Source organism: Numenius arquata, chromosome 6 (genome assembly GCF_964106895.1).
Source record: "Numenius arquata chromosome 6, bNumArq3.hap1.1, whole genome shotgun sequence".
In the NCBI taxonomy this organism is placed as follows: Eukaryota; Metazoa; Chordata; class Aves; order Charadriiformes; family Scolopacidae; genus Numenius; species Numenius arquata.
The window spans coordinates 63,591,186-63,615,804 of NC_133581.1; the positions used below are offsets into that span (position 1 = coordinate 63,591,186).

Sequence of the window (24,619 nt, forward strand, 5' to 3'; positions counted from 1 at the left end):
AACTACATAAATAAAAGAGCAAAAAAAAAGTGCTTAAAACTTTTGCATCCACTTTGATTTCAGCCAGTAAAATCAAACTGTCCTCTAAATATATGAATAATACTGAATATGTACTTTCTCTCATCCATTTGTTTCCAAGAACCTTGCAAATAATTAGAATATTTTCCTCCTGCTTTTTGCAGGTAAGCATGCCTCCGCTCAAATGGAAGTTATCAGCAGTTAACATCACCTTTCACTTGTCAGTTCCTTTACATGGCACTGCAACTAACTACCAACAGCTTCCCCTAGTACTCTCTGCATGATTTTTGAAAAGTTAGTTCAAACATTGCCAGTCTTCTCTGAACACATTATGCTGTTCAAAAAGTTTTGGGGTTTGGTGTTTTGGGGTTTTTTTAATTAAAAATGAGTATAAAAATAACTGTCCTTAAAGCAACAGCTTAAAATATCTAAGAGCTGCTAATTTTGCTGAGTAAACCAGAGGAAACCGGAAGTTCATTTTAAAAAATATAGATGTATTGTTCTAAATATAAAATTGAAAGCAGAACAAAACTGCATGAGACCTTTACATTCCCAAGGAGCAGGTTTCTCACCCCACGTGCACCGAGAGATTTTAGCTTTCGCACAGTTAACAATTATGCTTTACAACATAACATTAGTAAAATTGTGCCGTGTACTTCCATTCCGTAAGACACTTATTTTTCCCAGAGTAACACCACCCTAAGGAACGTATGCAAGTACTACAGACCAATACAAGTAAAACCATTCCCTACGACTGCAGCTGAACATGGGAAGAATTTAGTCCAGTGAAGATCCTGCTTTGCAGGGACTGTTACACTGACTCACATTTAACAGTCACATACCAGCCCTAAAAGGTAACTGTGTGATTCATCGTATGAAGAAAACACCAGTGAGAGCAGATCTGCCTGGACAACTGATTTTCTTTCTGTAAACTCTTGCAGGGTCCCTCAGGAAGTGGCAGGGATTAAATAAGTCTAGAACTTTTGAGAAACTGAATGAGAACTCCATAGACGAAAGTGTACTGTGAAAGAGTCTGCACCATCATCATTCTCTGCTGCCTCAACTTGTCCAGCACTCGTGGGATGTCCAGCATCTGGAGGAAGAGAATAAACCATTACAAGTGACTGGTGAGCAAGAAGACTGGTTGGCACTTTCTCAGCGGAAGGTTCAGAGCGGTACCAGTGATCTAAGGGCAGAACCAGCTGCTCCAGTTTCAGCTCTGACAATTCATTGCCTGCACCTGCACTACACCACAGACCATGCCTCCTCCTCCGCTGTGAAACACACATCACATTATCACGGGGTCTTCACATTTTTAAAGGCTGCAAAAGTCTGTCACAGTGTTAGGACAGGGATGCACAACAAAAGTTTGTTGAGTCTCAGCTGGCATATGTTATATTATAAACAAACACGTTACAGCTATTCATTTCTGGCTAAAAGCTGATAGGACCAGGTTTTATTCTATTAAACTTCCGCCTTGTCCTCTGCTGAGACTGATACTGCAAATACACTCACTGAGAAACAAAATATTTAATAACAAGCACAGAGACTGGCCAAAAGCACGTTCTTGAATATTATCCATTAAAACTAAGGCATAAGCAAAAGTGGTAAATCAGGGCGAAATCCTGAAATATGCTCAGTAGCCCAGGGCACAGCTTGTTCCACTCAGTGACTCAACATCTTATGGAGTCAAGACTCCAAATGAGCATTCCAGTAGCCAGTGTGTAAGTGGGCAACTCTAGAAGATTATTCACTTCTGTTGAATTGCCAAGAGCTTTTTCAGCCATAGTTCTAAGGGCTCTGCCAAAGGACACATCTTGGGAACACTCAGATGAACAGCCATAATATTTATTAGGCAGGTTATTTACTCTTCCACTACCTCACATTATTTAAAGCACAAGGAAGAAAAAGAGATCACCTCATTGTGTTCCAAACAAGCAATCATGATTTCTGACAGAATGACCACTCCTGTTCGTCCCACACCTGCGCTGCAATGCACCAGTACGGGTGGATTGGAGTTCTTAGGATCCGCGGTGCTGTTCGTGTGGCGCCTCACTGACTGTATCTCTTCCAAGTAGGCTGTTAAGTTCAACAAGATAAGAATTATAAATTCAGGGGGTGAAGCCACATAAGCCATGCTGTATGACCACCAGAAAAGTAGTATTTAACATAAGCCATCCCACAGAAAAATGATGCACTCACAAGTCATATCCCAAGCAAAGCAGTATGTTAGATAATCTTTATTGCTCTGTTTGGCTTTCTTTGCCTTGTTCCCCTGCTCCCCACCAAAGGTAGCTTGTGGCCATCTTGGTGCTTCTGGAACACACTCAAATGTGTCGTGTGTGACGCAATTATGTTTTAATCCATATGAGCTTTTAGTAAATTATATATTTGGCTTTAGACAAAAACAGTCACTTTAACAAACTGGCAGGTGTATTCCTGCCAAAAATGTAATTCAGTATCTCTTGTTGGTGTGCAGGAACCTCTTACAGCAGAATGCTTGGCATAATTACCAAAAGCTAATTCCCGTGTAGCATTTTAGGAGGTATTAAAAAAAACAGAAACAACCCCAAACCAAAGCTATTAAATACAACTTACAGAGAAATCCCTTTAAATCCTCCGGGCAACCATGCTCTGGCCAGTCAGTGTACTGCAGGTGCCAAACTGTTCTCTCCTGTCCTGTGAGAAGATGCTTAATCTTCAAACCCGTTGTTGCATAGCAGCCTGAGTCCGTACGGAATCGTGTGGTGATCTTAAATCTTCCATACGTTACAGTGTTGTGTCTTGAACCAAGACGTGGCCAGTATCTGAAGCTTTTTTCTCGTCCACTTTCCTTAAAAGTAAAACACTTGCTGAACAAGAAGCATAAGAATACTAATACAACTAATGGTCCTATAACGAATGTATCTCTCCTCTATTAAGTCCTACTATGGTATTAAGGCTTCTCACTGAGTAAACCAATCCTAGAATCATAGAATGGTTTGGGTTGGAAGGGACCTTAAAGATCATCTAGTTCCAACCCCCCTGCCATGGGCAGGGACACCTCCCACCAAGGCAGGTTGCTCAAAGCCCCATCCAGCCTGGCCTTGAACACCTCCAGGGACAGAGCATCCACAACTTCCCTGGGCAACCTGTTCCAGTGCCTCACCACCCTCACAGTAAAGAAGAGTTTTCAAATTTACATCTTTCTGCCAAGGAAAGCAAGACAGAATGGCAAAGGGGTCACTAGAAATTTATCTTTGATTGGTCATCTTGTTGGAGGAAAGATCCCCTTCCTCTAACAGACCATAACAAAATCATTGGGGAATTTCTGGGAGAAACCTGAGTCAGTTTATACTCACTTCCTCTGCTGTCACCATAGCTATGATGGCAATCCCTTGTTCCCAGATCATCTGCCAGAAATCCTGACACGTGTTCTGCAAAGGGCCCTGCGTAGCAATGTAATCCCACTCTATGCCACCAACAGAGATCTGTAAAAAGAAAGGCATTAGATGAGTAATTACTGAAAACTTCCTTTCCCTGATTCTTAAGTCAGCCATTTGAAGATGCACAAACTGACAAAAGACAGTAACGCTCCAGGAGTAGGAGCCCATTGTGAGTATTGTATCTCCCTCCCATTTTTTAGCTGCATCTTGTCACACTAGATGCAGAAGAGACACGATGTTTAAAACTGTATAGGCACATAGCTAAAAAATGTATTTTATATCATGAGCATAATGTAAAAATGAGTAAATAAAATTGTATTTCTTTTTTATAAATTTAAGGTATTCTAGCCAATTCAGGTTTAGAGAAGCTTTCATATCCTAATACTGTAAATGCTATTATAAGCACTAAAAAGCCAGAATTAGCTGATGTTTCCTCAAAAAATAGTATCTTACTTGCTTGAGAAGGGTCAGAAGAGTTACTCAACCTTTGTGAATGAGCCGAAGTATAGAAACTATGGTACCACGTCAGTGTACAAACAGATTTATTAAATAAAAGACAGCAACACAACTACAACCACTGCTTGGACAATCTCAACTCTTTTCAGAGAAAGCACGAAGCCAACTGGAGTTGCACTTTAAGTAAGTAAATGCATTGAAAATGAATGAACTGCCTTGAAGGTTCTTGAAGTCACCCTGCAAGTTCTTCACTTTTTTCAAGAGACTTGAAAGAGCTACAGCTGGGGAAAGGACGTAACTGAAGATTATAAAAGAGCAGATTTCCCCTGGCTCCCATTCCTCTGCCACTGCAGTTCAAAAATCACAATCATTGCAAAGCATCCCAGTTCGTTATAAAGCTATTTGCCTTCTTAACTCTGGGAAGAATGGGTGCGCCTTCTGTTAGCACCAATCCGGAGATATGAGACAGAGAGAGAAAGAAGACAGCCAATCAATACAGAAGCAAAATGCAGAAAACCTCTCCAATAATTAACCCTCCATTATTTTAGATAATGAGGAAAAATAGGTTCCCCCTCTCCCCAAAGAAACCTCTGCAGAGGAAGGGAAAGAGACAGATGAAAAGATTCTCTCACTTGTCTGACCAAAGTAAAACTGATAACTAAATCCATTTTTAGTTACCGCATGAACTGGAAAATACTTCTCCAACGGTATTTCTCTCACCTTGATATGAGACGCATTGATGTAACCCGTGTTATTTTCTTTGGTTGGGACTAGCTCTACTCTGGTATCATCATAAGGAAGGACGTCCTGGAACCGGTTTCTTTCAGCATTTTCAGGAAGCCGAGCTATTGAGCACTCACCATCTATAAGTCTTTTTTTCTGAATGCGCTCATATTCAGTAAACACCATCCCCTGCTCTAACCGTTGCTCCAGAACTCTACACTGAAAGACAGAAGACAGATAACCATACACCGTCACATTCTAAGGCGAGTCTATTTTAATAGAGAATTCATGAAGGAAAAAATGTATGTATTTTCCTCTCCGACATACTTTTTCAATGCTTTTCTAGCTATTAATGTTTTCACACACATACCAGAATAAATTAGAAGCAACCCTAACCCGCAGGAATTTTGTTCAAGTGAAAACTAAGAAGTCTGTTATACCTCATTAGGTCACAAAGACTATGAATACCACTGGTGAAAGAAAAATTATGTCATAGTTTCTATAAAGACAACCCAGTTGGGCAAAGAAATATTTCACCAAACCAGACAGCTATGCTATGCTACGACCACCTTAAATACCTCGGAACAAGAAATACTCATTAATCCTCCTGCTCAATATAGCATGTTAGATTACATCATTTGCAAAGGTCTCCTTTAACCTTGTAATTAAAAAAAAAAATAATAAAATAAGTCAACTTTGTCATTTGGATGGAGAAAAACTCTGAAAATGTAAAACAAAACACTTGCCTCAGGCAATGAGCTAATAATTTACCACCAATATTCCATTTTCTTAGGCTGAAGATACTAAACTTTGCATACAGCAGCAAAGCTGTCTTAGAACCTCTGGCTGCAGCCGAGGTATATACCTAGGATTTTTTCTACTAGTATATTTGAATCTGGTTTATTTAATAAGCTGCTCCCCACCCCGATTTATTCTTTCAAAACTGAGTTCTTTCAAAATCATAAGACACTTCTGGAATTTCAGCATATCTTTGCCAACAATAATTAGAGGAATAGTATGTAAGATTTCAGCCAGAAAATTTCATCTATGTCACATGTCCCCAGCCTCTCACAGCAACTGCTCCGCGGTATCAGGTCAGAACAGTGTCTTGTATCAAATAACCTCAATGCCAAATGTTACAGAGGAAGGGGTAAAACCTCAATCATACGCAATTTGCACGTCAATACATCAACTGTACAAACTCCTTTATTATCTTTAGGCTAAATTCCCTCATAATAACATGAAGCTGAGCAATGAAAGAGGCACTGAATAAACTTTGAAGTCATCTTCTAAAACAATATCTGCAATTTAGACTTCCTTTCATGCCTCCCATCTGCTTTGCATTGCCTCTCCTCAACTGTTTTAGGAATTAATCCCATTTCATGGTATCTATTCTGATGTCTGTAAGTAAGAGGAAATAACCAACACAGGTACTAAATGTACAACTGTATCTCAATAACACAATTTTTGTCCCTTAGCATCTTTAAGGGATGTATACATAGTTCAAAAAGAACTTCAACTCTGTTGAAATCAACAGTAAGATCTCCCTGCTATGGATCTCACTCCAAGCCTTCAAACTCCAAGACTGAATTTCTACTGTGTGACTTGCAATTACTCTTCTTGGCCTGTTCCTTAAAACTGCAGCGGGAGAGCAGGACTGTTCCTTTAGGTTCTAATCCCTGCCCAGTGACTGCCAGCAAACTGAGCTAGAGGGGGATCTGCAGTTGAAGACACCCAACCATGCTCAGAACCAGATTCTAAAGAGACCACTGGTCGCAGGATGTACAGTAACCACAACAGCCCTTGGTGCACCTCATTGCGCCCTGGTCAGACGTGTGATGACAGCACTGTTCTACATTAGCCTTCACAGGCTGGACACTGACTGTATTTCACGTTCCTGTACCTATTTAACGACGTACAAGGCACACTGAAGTATATTTACTGATGTTGTTTACCCTGACACAAGCAGATGGAGTCTTCTATTTCTCAAAAAATGAGCCTCAAATTCTAGAACCTGATGTCCTCTGAGTGATCTGAGATCTTTTACTGAATTTAAAATTTCTGCAGATCACACAAGTTCCATCTATATTTTCAGGGATCCATCTGAGGAAAACAGATAAACACAATCTCCACAACCTGTACCCTGGTGATGCACTTTAACCACAAAATTTATTGTAAAAATTGGAGGAATTACTAATAATTACAAAGAAGTTCAATCTCACACTCAGAATTTTAATTTTCATACGTTTTCAGTGTGGAAAACCCCAAAATTCAGAGAGAAAACAAAGATCCGGCACAAAAATGTATCAGTATCAGTAGATACTAGTTAATTTGTTTCCTTTATGTTCCAAGGGTAAACTATTATCTGAATCAGTCATCTAAAATCTTAAAGAAAAATCTGAGTTACACCCAATACTTCTAGGAATGTCCTATGCATCAGAAGTTTCATTCTTCATTCTGTTTCTATTCTTGGTGTTTGAGTTACTTTGAACCCAACGTGTTTTGAAGTCAACACAAAGCACGACTCACATGCATTTCATTTTGAAAAGTAAATAGTGTAAAAGAGAAATCAAGCATTAAAAAACTTCAACATACCCGTTCATCATTTGTTGCTCTTGTTGATTCCTCCTTCCCCTCATCTGTCAGAGGCATTCTAGTCAAAGCTAGTCCATTTAGGGCAGCCAGCTTTAGAGGCCCTATTTTTTTTGCATCGTTTTTATTCTTTTTCATACCCTGCAAAAGAAAAGTTAAAACATGTAAATATTCTTTAATATCTAATGAAGTTATAAAGCAGAAACAAGACAAGTTCAACTAAGGAAAGGATACTTCTTTGACCCCTTCTGCAAACAGCTTTGACCTTTTTTTTTCTTTTTTGATAAGCAGCAGAGTGAGAGATTAGGGTGGTGGGACTACATTCCTCCAAGGACACAACACAAGTCTGTCTTCATTCCAGACAGGTTAATGAAACTGCACGAGAATGACAAATATTGCTCCCTACAAAGCTCACAACTGAGGGTGAGGTGACGATTCTGGATAACTAACATTCTTGGACAGAATTAAAATCACTTTCCAGGGCCAAAAACACATAAAAATGACTCCCTACTAGACTATTTAGTTTGCAGGGACTTTTCTTCCCTGCAAGCAGGCACTACGATGAGCATACACATTTCAGATATTTGGACAGTTAAACGTTTGTCTAAATTTGCAACAAACTGCACATGCAAAATATGAACACAGAACTGCAGACGGATACGAGCCCTGAACCAGATCATGAATCTAAATTATTGAAGTTACCATTCACTATTTGAGAAAAATAACAAAGGGGGATTTTTATGAAAGAATAAATTCAAATGATTCTTTTAAGAAGTGCAAGACAAAACTTCATCATTCCTGCAGTTGCTAAGTTTGGTTGTGAACAAAAATATACCAAAAATGTGAGTGTATATGCTGCTTGAATGATAATCAATGCTTTCCAAAGCTAAATGATAGTAAGGAATAGGAAGACAAAGCTAAGAGGATGAGACCACATTTGAAAGTGAACACAAACACAACAGTAAGAGTTCATTGAAAAGCAAAATATGCAAACATTGCTAGGGGCCGTCTTCCTTACCAGGATATTCGTCTCAATATGGTATCCAGAAAGGTGATATTCTCAATTATGGAATGGCACTTTTAAATGTTACTGAACTAGAAAGTATTTTACTGGACACTTACAGTGGAAAGTTTTAATATCAATTTCATTTCAAAGGTTGCTTTGAACATTTACAATAGCTATCAGCAGGAAAAGGCTGGGTATGATTTTGGTAGACACATCAGTGTCTGAAAATGTGTCTTTTGGAGATAAAAGCACTAAGTGACTAAATGTGAACAAGAAGGAGAAAGGTATCACCTTTTTTTCCTATATCCACACAACAAATAGGAGGAAGGAGATCTAAAAAAACATACACAATTATAAAAAGAATTGAAGCTGATGAAGGTTCATTTCATTGTGTTCAGCTCCATGTATAGCAACTCTAACAGACAAAAAAATTGTGAGAGCAGTAACTATTTAAATACACAGCTTTTGAATCATAAGGTGTAAGTTACTACAGCAGTAGAATATAGATGGTAGTTCCACTGCAGTCCAATTTGTGCAGAAAACTTTGACACTAACTCAGCCAGGTAAAGTTAAGAACAATCAAGTTTAAAAAGCAAAATAATAATAAAAATGGTCTTCCTCCATTAGCAACTGAAACATGCCACAGACTATGTAATACTGAGAAAAAGTTTCAAACAAAACGAGTGGTAAAGACTGCCAGGGAAACTGTACAGTCCCACACAGACCTTGATGTTTCTGTGAGGTGGGAATTACAGGGAAGGTGAAGAAACTTGCAGTTGTTAACTATTTACTGCTTCCTAAGATTGGAGTAGGAGAAAGAGACGTGGCAAGCAAGAAGTACCTTTAGTGGGATAAAAACAGCTTGAAGAGAAGGCAAAAAGGAAAGGATATGAAAAGGGGAAGGGATGGAGGAAAGAAGAGAATGCAAAGAAAGAATTTCTCGCGTAATGTGTCAGGTCTCCCTCTTAGGTCAGAAGAAGAAAGCAAACGAATCAAAAAAAGTAAAAAAAAAATCAGCTTTTTCAGAAAATTTTTCAGTGCGAGGAAGATTAGAAAGCTGGCAGTGGAATGGAAAGAGTTGCTTCTGTTCCAGGTAAGAATAGGTAGGGCAGAATTTGGGATCTAGAACTGACTTTAAATTCACTCACTCTACAGTTGCCAGCCAGGTTAGGTGCGTTGATGGATGGAGGCTGCAGAGCTGGGTTTGTGTGGGAGGACTATACAAACAGAATTCAGACACGGCAGAGGAGTGGATAAAAGATAGCTAAGCAAAGTTATTTAGGGAAAACCAGAAAAATAAAGATCGAGCTTAAGGTAGCTTTTAATTCACGTGTTTTAAAAGCATCTCAGGTTGATTAAAAAAAACCCCAACTTCAAACAAATTCCCCCACGCAACTCCCACTACAGAAACAAGAGGAACAGTATCCACTTACACCTAACGGAGGAAGGCCTTCCACAATATTCTTCTTCCCAGACAAAAGATCGGACACGGGTCTCTTCTTTACTGAATCTTTCCTTACTCTGTATCTCCCTGATGTTGTAAGATCAGATTCTGACATGGATGGAGTAAGCAGTCCTTCCCCTCTTCTCTGTACCTGGCTTTCTACTAGTAAATGAACAGGGCTCATATCTTTCATTCTCTTTTCTGTCTCTGTAATATGTAATTTAGGCTCAAGAATATGCAAAGGGCCAGCAGATGAAGCAACAGAGCTATAAGGGTAGTTCAGCACTGAATCATGAGAATAACCACCCATAACAGATGAAAGCTGGGTTTGATCTTCAGGGAGAGGAGAAAGACTTGTACCAGCCTTGTTTTCTTCTTCAAATTCTTCTTCTTCCTCGCTACTGTGAATCAGCATAGTGGCATCCGAAAGGGTTTTCTTATGATCACAATTCATACTTTCTTCTTGCTCGCTTTCTTTTTGCTTTGTCCTCTCCATCAGAATGTTGGGCTGTGACCCTTCTGAGATAACTCTTGGAAGAGCCACATCTGCTGCCGAAGCCGACATGGTCCTCTCTTTAATTCTTATCCCTTCAAAGCTGGGAGTCAAGCCCGCAATTTCAATGCTGTTCCTCTTCTGCAGCTGAGCGTGGCGTGCCGAGGTTAGAGGCTCGCTGACTTCCTGTAGAGAATGTGCCACCGGCAGGCTGTCTTCTTGAAATGTCTGGACAGAATGGTGCACTCGCCTTGTGATTAGATCTGGATTGCTGCTGCTAATGTAGATATGTCGGGAAAGGTCCGGAGTACTATTTGCAGGTCTTGGGTACGGGTACGGGGGAGGCGGGCGATACACTTGGGTCTTCATTATATTTGGCGCTGGATAGTCCTGAGCCTGGAGCTGCACATTTGTCAGCTCAGGGACACTCACTGCCCCAACAACTGGGCGCTTTTCAGCAGGATAGGGGTAGGGGGACTGGCTGTGAAAGCTGTAGTTCAGGTTAAATGGGTAATGGTTAGATTGTGGGGAAGCAAAGTGAGCGTGTTCTCGTATTTCAGGTTGGCTGTAAACTAAGGCATCAGGCCTGCTGTAAGCATACGAATTGCCGATGTTAAGATTTCTCATAGAATGGCTCTGCCTATCCGTGTGCACCATTCCCCTGTTGAGCTGCCTCATCACAGTTTCGTAGTCTGGCGTAGGGCGATAAGAAGGTGGTATTAGTGCGCTGTGTCTGTGTGATGGGACGTAATCAGTTCTGAGGACATCGCTTCCAGTAATGCTCGGGTTGGAGGACATGGGGGATGGCTGCAAGTAATGCTGCGGATTGTTCAAGGAGTTTGTGCTGTGTGCGCTGTAGACACTCCCATTACGGATCCGACCGCTGTAGTCGTGAGGGGCTCTATCCAGGCTAGTCTGAGAGTGGCAGTAGTATCCATTCTGATTGCTCACAAAGAGGTTATCTGAAAGTAAAGTTTAAGAACAACCTTTATGTCCAATATACCAAACAAAGATACCTCTATTAAGACATAGTTAATCAATGTTTGAGACTATCAAAATCCCAGTGTCCTGGGATGAGAGACAAAGGACTAACTTTTCTTCTAATGCTAGGGAAAATTGCACTTTTAGAAGACTCTAGTGTCTGAATTTGTGAAAATATTTACATTATAGCCAGCCAGGCTCTGTGGGATTCAAGGTTAGTGTTTTCGAGCCTTGCCAGGGGCAGGGACAAGGAGGAGCAAGGCCTGGGCATTTGACCCAGGCTGGTCAACAGGATTATTTCATACCATGAACGTCACATTCAATATAAATTAGAAAAGTTTGCTGCGTAGCTGGCTCTCTCCCTGATGGCGGCGATCCAGACAACTCCTTGCCCCGGTGCCGGAACCCCGAGGCCTTCCCTTCCTCCTGAAGCCATTGCGCTCCCAGTGTCCGACATTTGCTGTCCCCTGCTGGGAGTGCACAGCTTCCTACTGATAAAATTGGCTGAGTATAATTCCTGTATATCCTATATCAGTATCGGAATTAATACTGGTTCTTTAGTATTATTGTTAATTATTTAGTCTTAGTCTATTAAATCTATTTATATTTCAACCCTTGTGTTTCTTTGTGTTCCCCAATTCCCCTTTCTGGGTGGGGAGGTGTCATCAGGTGATAGAATAATTGTCTAACGACAATAGATTGTTATGGGTTCTCTCAAACCATAACACCCAGTTATTCATTCTTAGCTATGTATTAAAATGGGAAGGAAAAAAAACCCACCCCAGCTTTTTTGTTGTTGACACTCAAGGTATGTACACCAAAATAACCTACTATGCTCATTTAGATGATGCAAATTCCTATTGGAAAACATCGTCTCAGTTTAAGAATTATTTTCTTCTGTTTGGGATAGGTTTGCTAAGTTTCAGTCCAAGTTAGACAAAATCCATATCAATCTTAAATCACACTAATTGAAAGAACAAACGTCACACCGGGGTTTGCACTAATCTAATGATCAGTTTGAACAGCCAGCAAGAAGAAAAAGCAAACAAAAAAGCACAAAAAACCTAAAACCACCCCCACAACAACCAAACAAAACCCCCCTCACTCCTCTTCTCTCCCTCCAGGTAATAACTAGATATAGTACCGCAAGACCTTAATAAAAAAAAAAAAAAGAAATCAAATTAACTTAATTAACTTCTCTTCAGAAATTTTGGAGACAGTTGAAACCACCACCATATATTGTTTGCACATTAACATATATCTGCTCTGATGGGTAAAGAAAATGATCTAATAGTTTATACATCCAATATGCATTTAATAATTTAACCATTACTTCATTGGATACACAATTTGCAAAGCTCCAGAAGAGAACAACTCAGTCATTTAGATGCCTTTCATTATCTAACTGTTCAGGTTCACCAAAATAATTGCCACACTTATGTTAATGAATTTGCTGACGTTTTCTTTGTAAAAAAATTTAATGAGCTTACCTTGGGAGGATGCATATGGTTCGGTATAATGACCATTGTAATGCAGCTGAGGTGGTGGAGGCATCATATAAGGCTGAGGCTTGGGCTAAGAAAGCAAGCGTCTTATTGTTAGTTAAAAACACACGATTTACTTAAAAAATAAGTCTTGAAGATTTTTTTATATATAATGTATAATATTTTATATATATATCATATATAATGTTCACAAAGCCTTAGTCTTAAACCACCTGTCTAAATTTGCAATATAAGTTTCTCCTGTGAGGTCATACAAGAAATAATAAAAAAAGAAGGAAACAAAACCAAAACCGCATATCACCAACCCAAGACTGTCTCTTGTCATCTGACATCTAGATGAGTCTCCTAGAGACAGGGCAACCAAATTAAAAGTAGAAGTGTTTAAAATATTTTTCATCGCAATTATTTTAATTCCATTACTCAGATTATTACACAGCAGCTTTTTCTACACGTCAGAAACAGTTCCTTGCATACTAGACTCATCTTTTTCACTGCTCCTTCTATTGCACTGAAGGAAACTAACGTCTGATTCAAAGTCAACTGAAATCCATAAAAATGCAAATATAGAACTATTTGCTCTCCTTACCATAGACATCCTGGACGAAGACCGCCTCCTAACAGGGTTCACTGTAATGGGCTGGGTTTGTCTACAGAAGAAATTTTATGGTGAGAAATGATTCTTAACAGCACCAAGATCAATTTCAAACCTTGGAAAGTGCTCCCAAGTCCAGTTAAAAATCACTCTAAATTTCTTGGAGTTATATAGTCCTCCCCAACAGTCTCAGAAGAAAAGAGCTCTGTGCGTAAACCACCATCATAAGATAGTATCAGCAGAATCACAAAACCAGGAACAAAATACCTCAGTTATTTCTTTGCCTGCTTTCTATGAGGCATAAAAAGCAGACATCCTTGAAGCACTGCAGCAGGGCAGAAAAAGCAGCAGAATAACCAGGAACTAGCTCCAAATTTGAACCCCATATAAAATCTCATACCGTAAAGTTGCCTGTTCTACAAGACCAGGCATAAAACTGTTTACAGAATGTAACGTTACGGATGTTACAGAAAGCATGACTATACTGCATGAGCATTTGTATGTTCTAACATTCAAGCTAATGGTAATAAATTTTCATAATTTGTTGGATATTCTCCAGGATGTAAGGTTTGGAAACCTTAAGCTCCTTTTTCCCCACCCTACTCCGCATCTTGACAGAGATCAAAAGACAGCAAAATAATAGACATGCAGGAACTGATGGATTTCAGAAAGAAAGATGATTTTTCAGCTCACCCTTTGGGAAGTGAAGGACGAGAAAGGATTGGAAAGCGTGGAAGGGAAAGAATGAGGGAAGATTTCTGAGAGCCCTCCTCAGGTGGAGAGTCCAGGGAGTCTCTAAAGACAAGGTATGTACAGATAAAGAAAAAAAATCCCTGAACTTAATACAGGCATGCATAGGACAATTTTCAACAGCAGGATCAGATGAAAGGGAATCTTAGAGTAGAGATAATCAGTAAAAGGTTTTTTTGAGGACTTCACTTATCAATAAAACCATGTTGTGGTGAAAGGGTTAAAATAAGTAGTCCTAGAGACTGCCGTTCAATACAGAATTATGGGTTCAGAACGTTATTCAGATAGTAAAGCACAAGTCCCACAAATGCACTACTACCAATATTTCTTATCCCTCTCAAAAGGCATCCAGGTTTACAAGCTTAGAGGTATAAGGTCTACTTTATTCCAAATTAATCTTACTCTTCTAAAATAAGTGAACATCAAACACACTAGCGAGTTGTCTGCAGTACAAAATATTCCATTATCTTTCCACTGGCCTCAGCAAATGTTGGACCAACCCCTCCATAGCTATCTTCTTCTGTACAAGGTAGAGGAATGGAACATTTGGGAATCATGCTTTTTTATGACAGACTATTCACTGGGTCTAATTCTCTATTCTTTGACTGAAGTAACTTAACTGAAGGAAAGCTGTAGAGTAGCTCAAATTCCAGTCCTTGATTTACAAGTTGGAGACCAGCCCATTTAAATTTAATTTGATGAATTGTATTAAATTTACTTTGCACTGGTGCTACTTGAGCTATACGGATTCCATGGATATCCAAAGGACCACATACCTCTCAGCTGTCAATCCAGCACATTTCAGGAGTGCTTAACATACACTTCCCGCCCTTTTAAAGGCCTCTAGAGTGTCCTTTCAGAGCAGTTCACCCAGACCCAGGCCAAAATCCCAGTGATTCCAGTATCTCACAAACATTCTACCAATAGTAGCCCCCAAAGCAGCTAAAGTCGGTCACAGCACTGAGATCCAAGGGCAGGGGCCAAACACTATTACTTGTGGTAAGATTTCAGTGTTTCATATTGTCCTCTGTTGTAATGCAGAACATGTTTGAGAAACTGGTGATAAGTATTTTCTCAAAAAAGATTAAGAAAAAAATCCCAAGTCATTAATTATTACCATCTAAAAAGGACAGTAAAGACATTAGAGAGGTTATGAAAGATTTCACTTCCCAGTGGAAGCTTCAGGGGCACGAAGAGTTCTGTGAATGTATTCTACTTACAGGCTGCATTTATTTAGTCTGTAAAATTTGTGTCTTGCCACACACATCCTCCACACGTATTTTGCTGTTTCCATATCTTCCTGCCAAATAACAAAACCAAAATTTGCACATTAGGCCAAATACGCATACCCTTCACTTGCTTTCAGATTTCAGACAAGCCACTGAAATTTTTAAGATTAAATTAGCATTGACTGATTTTGTTTATTAATATAACTTCATTACTGTCACCAGGTTTTCCCTAAAACTGTACTTTGTGGAGCTGAACATGCACTCTAGCCTAACAATTTTATTAGATTTATGAAAGTTGAAAGTCTTAATTTGTGTTTTTATTTAGTGATGTCTTAGTGAAAAAAAGACAAGTAAAAATCTACTCACAGTTTGGAATTGGATTGTCTCTTCTTTGTTTGCCAGCTCTAACGCGAAAAAGGATTTGTTGTGGGACATGTTGGCAATATCATGCCACCTGCAGACAAAAGGGATAGAACATGACTGGCAAGCTCTGATTTTTAAACCACAGAAAATGCAACTGAAGAATAGTACCACCACCAAGATACGCATAAAGAACTGAGGACAAAATCATCAATCCATCTGAACAAGTTGCAGACCATCACTTCCATGCCCATTAAATGACTGCTGAAATGAAAATATATACGTGGCTAATCCTTTGAAGATGCACAACACGTACTGTAATAAGTTTATTACTTGCCTTCCACTTGAAATTCTTTCAAGGGTTCTTTATTTATTTATTTATTTATTTTTAAATCACAGAATCTTAGTGGTTGGAAGGGACCTTTGAGATCATTGAGTCCAACCACGTTAAAAAAAAAAAAAAAAAAAAAACACACACACACACAAACAAAAAAACACAACACACAAAACCAAACAAACAACAACCCCCCCCCAAAAAAAGAAAAAAAAAAAAAAAGCACCCACCAACTAAACCCCACACCCACAACCTCACACACAACACCCCACCACAAACCAACAATCCCAGGCACTAGAGCATCAAATCAAATTCAGACAAATTTATTTCTCAGTAAATTATAATGCCCTGAATGCCTGAAAGCAAACCATACATTCTAGGGGGGAAAAAAAATAAAATCTACATTAAACAAAGCCATTATTAAACATATTTTCTAGAACTCCCTTTCATATTGACAGATGAGAAGAAGTTAGACTGCAAAAAATATAATACCATATATTATTCAACTTCTTGTTAAATATAAATGTAGTTTGATCCATTAGTATTACGTTAGTGTAAATAAAGCTTTTATCATTGATTTATTAAAACAATATTCTGCAGTGCACAAACATCGAAAAAGCATGATCTACATACAGGACTCTAGAGGTATTTATACAACTTCCATTTTCACAATATAGATGTGGCTAATAGCATTTTCTGTACCGACTCACCATCATGTGCATGAGGTAGAGAAACATTCATGTCCCCATTTGGATGTAGAAAAAAGACCCCCCAAATATAAAGCCTTGGTTCATAGACATTTACAGATGCAATTATGAAATTACTTGAACCGATCTGAAGTGTAACCCAGCCTTTGTAAATTGTACCAGTGGGTCATTTGTCTATGATTTTTGCCACCCAAATACTGTGATATATCTATCCCTGGTAGAACTGCCCATAGTTATACAACAAAGAAGTAACAAAGCAGAAAATTAGATCCTGGAATTGGAATATGAATACTTTCTGATGCTCCCCAATGTACATATTTTTTCTTATGTTTACACAGACACTGTACTGACAATTCGTTGGGAAATTATGGTAAATGTACGGACAAAGCATTATTCCTCTCCCCTGTGTGCCTGGAAAGTCAGACAGCAGAGCTGTTGTTGCTTAATTCTGCAAGAAAACAGAGTAGGGCACTTCTACCACTCTACAAGAACATGGCATCAGTAGCAGAGAGAAGAGATTTTTGTGAAGGACAGTTAACAGTATTGAATTTATAAATCCTATTTAAAAAAACCCAACACTAACAGAAAGAAGCACAGTTGCTACTTTCACCACGAGTTCCAGTAACTGTTGGACCACAGGATTTCAAGATTCTGTTCATATTCAGCCAAAAATTCAATTCTAGATGATTAAAGTTCACTAAGAATAAAGCCTTTCTTGCTCTAGCAATACCTACAGATTACTAAGACTCATTAAAAAAAAAAAAAAAAAAAAAATCTTGAGATGTATTTTGTTAAATATATTCCAAATTCTGTCCCAAAATGCTGAAGCAATCCCCCTTGAAGTCAGTGGGAAACAGGTCATTTCACATGAGACTGAATTTAACTGTTAGGTAATTTGCAGACATGCCTATGTCGACAATTTAACTACGAGAACATTGAATAATAAACTAACACAATGTATGAATCCAAAATAATTAAACTAACGTTATCATGTGACTGTCCTCTATTTCTTTTATATAAACTGAAAATTTCTAAGTAAATTGATGTCCCATCTCAGGACTTAAGATGCTCTATGTGCAGAGAATTGCTCATTTTTGACTCAGTACATGTTTTGCAATAGAATGTATATTAAATTTTCATCTCTTAGAATTAATCTGGCTTAATGATACTCATCCTGCAGTCAATACACTGAAAAATTCCCATGAACTTCAGTATTCACTGTTAGCGTGACAACTACAAGACTATAGTTCTGGTTTATCAAATGATTAAATACAGATCAAATCTAAGAGTCATTCGTATCAGTGAGGAACACTCGTAAAGTGCACAAAGATATTTTAAGAAACAACAATACTGACCTAAATACAACAGGAGGACGACCATTTTTGTGTTTCACAAAGATACCATCAAGACATGCTCCAATGAATATGTCACTTCCTTGGCTGTCCTGAAGGAATTATGCAAATACAGAAAATAGTCTTTGAAAGCAAAGTTACATGAGAAGCAATTACTTTTACAATTCTGGTGGAGAAAAGGGGTGGGGTTTGGTTTTTATTTATTTTGGCAGGAAGTAATCCTTTTTACGTTGGGAAAGCAAGCTGAGACAAAGATCAAACCCTGTTTACCTTTGCAGGATAGGTCTCTTCACCATAGCCCTCCATTCTCTCTACTTCTTGCATATATAACATTTCCGCATCAGGAGGAGTAAGGCCTCTATAAATGAAAACAACGATCAGCTAGTACTGCCAATAAGAAAAAAATCACCTTTTTTTTTTTACTCTGCCTGACACTGTCAAAGCTTGAAAAGCATCCCCAAGACATCCAGGGATCCAAATCATGCTGGTTTCATCTCTACCAATAGCTGATATATTTGTCTCAGCCTTTACACTTTGATTCTAGTAACTTCTTTCTCTCAGGCATCTCTAGGGGTAAACGGTAACAAAGACCAGTTAAAATTATCATCTCTGCTCGTGGCAGACAATTATCACTTTCTTCTTCAAATCCATCATTGTCACCGTATTTCCTCACTTTATCAGAACCATTACTCTGGCACATGTGTTCAAGACCTGAACTCCTCCTATCACAGCAGACATGTTTCGGATGCTCCACATTTCAGGGAAGAAAGTCTCATTTTCTAAATGCTGACCAAGTTTTAAATGTAGTGGTTTGAAAACATGATAAAGACAAGATCTGTAGGTAAAGGTAATTTTTTTTTTTTTTTTAATTAGACCAACTGGCAGACAGCTTTCTCACAGACCTGCAGTAGTTTCACGGGGATTAAAAGCTTGTATTTCCCCACCTACCTCAGCTGCTCTCAAAAAAGACATCATCTCTACCTGCAAAATCCTGTCATGCTCCTTCCTATGTCTCTCAATACTTTTTCAATCATCCATCTTTCCGTTTCTTTACTTTTTCCTAATGTCACGCAGATTAAGTTTTCTTTACTGAACCTTAACCATGCCATCTTTTTACAAAAGCATTTCAAAGATAAATGGATTTGAAATTTTCAAACTGTTGTTTTAAAGCAATACAGGCAAAAATAATCAGTATTACACACACAGGAACAAACATTTTTCACTGATGAACCGACAACGTAACTTTCCTTCACCTTGGACTACTGCATCTTAGCTACCCTTACTTAAGATCAAATTCTTGCAATTTTCATGCAAACGTACCAGTGAAAAACTGATTTAAACGGGAGGTGAAATTAGTCCAACTGTCTTCTGAGATTCCCAACTTCCTGAGCTACTGAAGCAATCACATTAAGCAATAAAGAGCTTTAGAAATGTTACCTGTACTTCTGATGTAGCAAGGCAACTTTCTGTGTCGCTTCTTCCAATATTTTTTCTTCTTGTAGCCAACCCTTAAGTTAAGATAGCATTTACAGAATGAAATACAAAAAAAATTCGGCAAAATTAAATGATTATAGTTTCTTTACACAGGTGAATTGACCCTCCACTCTAGTCTTGGAGCTTAGATGCTGTAATATATACACAAACAAAAAGCACAAACACTGTTTTGAAGTGGTTTTACTCACTTTCCCATCTCCACCCCAACCTTCTTTTCAGTTTGTAATATACAATAACATTGAAAAGATCTTGGAACATCTTTGTTCCTGTGTAACATAAGGTATCATATCGCACTCCAGTCTCAAAAAAAACTTTAATGAATCGGACAATCTAGGGAGCATTAAGCGAGATGAATCACAGAGTCTTTAATAATAATTTGCATATACAAATCTAAAGAAAGATTTAAATTTAAATTTATCAACTTAAGAATTTAAATTTATTAAAGTAAGTACTTACCACTGGAAACAAAGCAAATCTTTGTAGAAACTCCTGAGATTCATACTGATCATAGTCTCCAAAATCAGCTAAAAAATAAAAAATTTCTTGGATTCAAACATTTGTAACAAAATGATTCAATACCCAACTAATTGCAGCAGGATCTCCAAGTAGCAAATCTCCATCCTATTGAACTACGATCTGAAAGTAAAACAACGGAACAAACTAACCAGTAATGCTTATGAAGAGGAAAGGTAAAACACATCCCATCTTTTTATCTTTTTCAGAAAACTTGGTAACACTCCTTGGGGGTAGGAAAGAAGAAGTGATAAAAATCAGTGTTGCTCCAAGTTCCTTAGTTCCTTGGGGTTTTATTTGTTTGGTTTTTTCAAGTGCAGAATGGTTGAGGTTGGAAGGGGCCTCTAGAGATCCAGCCCTAAGACGGGTCAGCTACAGCAGATTGTCCCAGAGCCTTCTATGGTCAAGTTTTAAAGACAGAGGATGGAGACTTTACAACTTCTCTGGGCAACCTGTTCCAGTGTCTCACCACTCTCTCAACAGAAAACTTTTATTATGCTTAAATGAAATTTCCTGTATTTCAGTTTGTGCCCATTGCCTGAGAAGAGTCTGGCTCCATCTTCTTTAGTCTCTCGTGCCAGACACTGAATTCCTTGCAGTAGAGCTCTGGCAGCACAAACACTGCACAGAGCAGCTGGAGCACCCTTCCACTCTCAGGCCTTCTACAGCTCCCTGCACCCAGACATGCAAAAAAGTGGGACATAGAAGCTTTTCCAGACTCAGAGGCAGGCTCAGAAGGGACTTAATAACAGTTTTGATTTGATGTCATGCCAAAGGGCATCCCAAGGAATTTGCCTCTTGTTCTGTTTCCAGGAAAAAAATAGCCAACGTTTCAAAGAAGAGAAATAACACAGGCTAAATTGGAAAAGTTATGTACTGGTCTCACAGGAGAAACTGTGGAACAGCAGTCTGTACGGGATGGCTCCCAAAAATATAAACACAATCCCCAAGTATACAGATCCTATTTACATTACCATAGATTCTCATCCATAATAGTATAACTTTAGAGACACTCAGGAACCAACTTTGTATTCAGCCTTAACAATTAATATGCAAGTTATTTATGATGAAAGGGGAGAACTTGCGACACACTATACCAACACAGCACTTCAGATAAAGAAGTGTTTAGAGTTAGGCTATTGTAATTATTTCAAATACAGATCATTCTTGAAACCAGTTCACTCGAAACAGCAAACAACTGCTTCTGTTCGTTCATCAGCTAAAATTAACTACCCTACCTGGTATAAGCTACTTCAGTCATCGAGGCACATTAATTTAGAACCTGCGTTTTTTCCGAGTTGTTTTTTCACCGCGTTATCAACACATACAGTTTCTTTCTTATACAAGACTGAAAAAGGAATGCAAAAGCTAAAAAGAATAAATATATTCCATCTGGAAAGAGGATTATATTGCAAGATTCCTATAAACAACTCACTGAGCAGAGAGATACTTACACTGCCCAAAGATATGAAAATAACAAAGCAAGATTTTGCCAGCTGAAGACCATTAAATCCTGGCTTGGATTAAACAGATTCACTGTTATATAAACAAGGCACTAATATAATTCATTCTACTGTGCTGCTAACCACATTTTCAAAAAACATAATCATTGTCTTTAATGTGATACTACCAACACATATAATTAAAAAAGACAAAAAACCTTAAGCTTTATGTACTGCCAATGATTTTAAGTCCCTTTCAATTTTGGCAGATCTACAATTGCTGTTAGATATACTGGAGTGGCATTCACCATGAAGCAATACACAAACACATTAAACGAAGCTGTTGCCATTAAAAACTTTTATTTTGAGAGATTTAAGATCAAACAAGCACGCTAGCAGGGAACACCAGACATGATCAGTACAGACAGACTTAGGACTGGTGGTTCTCTGGTGCACACTCTATTCCATCCGACCCCAGCTAGGGAAAATAAAGCAGCCATTTTCATGTAGGTGTCACAGAAATGGGGCTTCAGGAGCGATTTGAACATAGGAATTGTTAACAGTCTTGCATATGAACTTGAAATAATCTTAGGTGTTAGGATATTTGAGAGAAAACATGGAGATACAAGTACTACTGTCCATTCAAATTTGCTTATTTATTAAAACATGTCTCTTTCTCTTGTTACCATGCCAGAATAAAAAGTCTTGATTAACAGAAACAGATGAAAGGTCTCTCGATGTAAGCAGACGACTATAGCCCCCAAAGGAACTGCAGTGTCTAAACCCAACTCCTGAAAACCTGTGTTAGATACCTAGATCCACCTCTGAGGACTGCACAGAAACAGCAGCAAGTTCAGGGCCACTGATCCCACCATTCCCCCTCCTCAGTCCATACGACAAAGTTCTCAGGAGAAAGCCTTTCATAATCTACTGAATTGGGTCTTTGAGTGATAAATAGAAAACATGCAATAGAAAATACATTGCCAAAGTTTCTAATGCAACATTAGCTAATTGGCACAATTGCTTTACTTACCCTGAACAGCTAAACCAGCCAGATGTATTGCTTGTTCCAGTGTGCAAGGAATGTTGCCCTCCAAGATATCTTTCTTTAATTGCAAATAATACTGATACCTACATAGGAAAAAAAGAAAAAGATAACATGGGCTTCTTAATTTAAAGAGAGTGCAGATGAATATGCCTGCATTTCCTGTTCCTCTCTGCATTCCCCAGGTCATGTGGAGGGGAGTCTCCCTCATCATTCGGAATCACTATTTCATGGTCTTTGTTAGCTCCTCCCTTCACTTTCACATATCATTGCAGAATCAAATACCGCTACCTTTTAAAACAAAGAATCTCCACGATTTCCATCTACTACCATGCCCTCTCTTTTTTTTTTTACCTCTTGCTTCCTTAATATCTTATTATCTCCTCTTTACAGTGTTCAGTACACTTCTGCAGTATTGCTGCATTCTCTTCCAATAGATCTATCATTCCACAACCCTTCAATCACAATAGTGACTTCCATTTCTGTGTTACAACTTCTGAGTACATTTTGTTCTCACTTTAAAGGCACCTTTTTTTTTTTTTCCTTTAATCTGACCTTTTCCTGAGTCATATCTTGTACAGGCAACCGCTACCAGCTGTACCATTTGTCCAGTCTGAATCACTATTTTCTTGAATTCTGCTGCCCTTTGTAGCCATCCACACAACACCTTATCTCGAGCCCAAAACACCACAAAACTCAAAAATGCCACTACAGCTACATAAACGTTGCCAAGAAGGGCATTTTTCTTCTGTAAGTCTACTTTTACAAGCTTCTTGACTTCTTCATATTGTATGTTAACTGTTGTGAAGTAAGGTTTTAATACTGAGAAAGCACGTGGAAGCGCGTGCTGCAATTCATTCACTGATTAGAAAGGTCAGGTAAATTCCACGCAAATTTTCATCAGGCTAAAAGACAGCTCTCTTCCCTCACTATTTAACAGCCTGTTAAACACAGTGACATTTTATAACTATTTTTTAGACTTTTCTGGAATCTACTACAAAAAAAGCAGTATAGCATACGACAGTAGATAACAACCTCATACAACACTTACAAAACCAGCTGGGACTAAGCCCAAGCAATAATTAAATCAGAACAACTATACATATTAAGACACTAGAAGCCAATGTATAGGCCCATAGGAATAACTGGCCAGTATATATGCTCAATTTTACTTTTCCCCTGCAGCCAGCACCACTTAGGTGACCTTCCCCAGATTCACAGTGGAAATGGATATGAAAGCTCCCATCCATCTTCAGTACTCAGTGATACACAAAAAAACCCACAAGCTGCAGCTTAGCGTGTAGTTTGCCAATGTATTGTACCGGAAGTACAGAAAGTACTGAAAGCAAAATAAAGGAAAGCGTGGCTCAATAAAACCTGCATGTGCTTTGTGCAGGGTGGATGTCCCCAAAAGCAGCATATGGATCTTCGAAACAAAAAAAAAATTGGAGACAAACGTGAAGGAACTAAAACAATTAAAAGTCTGACCATCCAAACATGTCTATTACTGAAAACAGGTTTGAATCGATTCCTAAGATCACCAAAACGGTAGCTGTTTGCTTAGTTTATCACTTATTTTAAATATTCAAAAGGAAAACAAATACACGGTTTGAACATAATTTCTGCCTGAAGTAGTAATTTCCATTTCTATAGAGGCGGGGGAGCGGAAAGCAGAAAATTTTTAAATAAACCATACATTTCAGAATGCTGAAAGCAAAGTTATAGACACATGTATAAAGCTTACCTGGTAATCTCCTGCTGAAGCTGAGAAACAGTAGGCACATAGAACACTACTCCAAAATACACGGTTGGCTCCAAGGCGTATTTGTCCAGCTGCTTTTTCAGAGGCTTGTCCAAATCTACCCATCTGCGCTGATTCTGCTTATTATAATACCACAGACTGAAATATGTAATCTGAAAAAGAGGCATTTCCATGATGAAAAAAAGTTAATATTGCAGTATTAGATAAAATATATTGTATGAAAAACTTGCTACTTAGAAATAAAGGTTTTAAAATACTGACCGAGGCTGAGTTACTGAAAACTTAGAGAACTGGGTAGACAGTATCAAAAGCAGACATTACTTTCAGATGAGCAATCCACGTACATAAGGTCCCCCAGCTAAAACATTAGCAAACCTACTCTTTATTTGCAAACAG

General features: G+C 38.5%; 1 protein-coding gene across 2 annotated transcripts in view; it reads right to left on the reverse strand.

Annotated features, from left to right (window-relative positions):
• Positions 1 to 499: 499 nt before the first annotated feature.
• Positions 500 to 24,619, reverse strand: part of PTPN21 (protein tyrosine phosphatase non-receptor type 21) — a 39,036-nt gene continuing 14,916 nt past the window's right edge. The window contains exons 3-20 of one of the 2 annotated variants that reach the window (XM_074150014.1): positions 24,206 to 24,375; positions 22,450 to 22,547; positions 19,918 to 19,985; positions 19,405 to 19,475; positions 18,238 to 18,325; positions 17,971 to 18,059; positions 15,581 to 15,668; positions 15,206 to 15,285; positions 13,929 to 14,030; positions 13,230 to 13,290; positions 12,629 to 12,713; positions 9,654 to 11,119; positions 7,218 to 7,355; positions 4,620 to 4,841; positions 3,360 to 3,488; positions 2,617 to 2,851; positions 1,937 to 2,097; positions 500 to 1,111 (exon numbers count right to left, since the gene is read on the reverse strand). In XM_074150014.1, coding sequence (XP_074006115.1) covers positions 983 to 1,111; positions 1,937 to 2,097; positions 2,617 to 2,851; positions 3,360 to 3,488; positions 4,620 to 4,841; positions 7,218 to 7,355; positions 9,654 to 11,119; positions 12,629 to 12,713; positions 13,230 to 13,290; positions 13,929 to 14,030; positions 15,206 to 15,285; positions 15,581 to 15,668; positions 17,971 to 18,059; positions 18,238 to 18,325; positions 19,405 to 19,475; positions 19,918 to 19,985; positions 22,450 to 22,547; positions 24,206 to 24,375 — 3,480 coding nt within the window. In that variant the 3' untranslated portion in view covers positions 500 to 982. The remainder of the gene's footprint in view (positions 1,112 to 1,936; positions 2,098 to 2,616; positions 2,852 to 3,359; positions 3,489 to 4,619; positions 4,842 to 7,217; positions 7,356 to 9,653; positions 11,120 to 12,628; positions 12,714 to 13,229; positions 13,291 to 13,928; positions 14,031 to 15,205; positions 15,286 to 15,580; positions 15,669 to 17,970; positions 18,060 to 18,237; positions 18,326 to 19,404; positions 19,476 to 19,917; positions 19,986 to 22,449; positions 22,548 to 24,205; positions 24,376 to 24,619) is intronic. The other variant, XM_074150015.1, reaches the window with a different exon arrangement.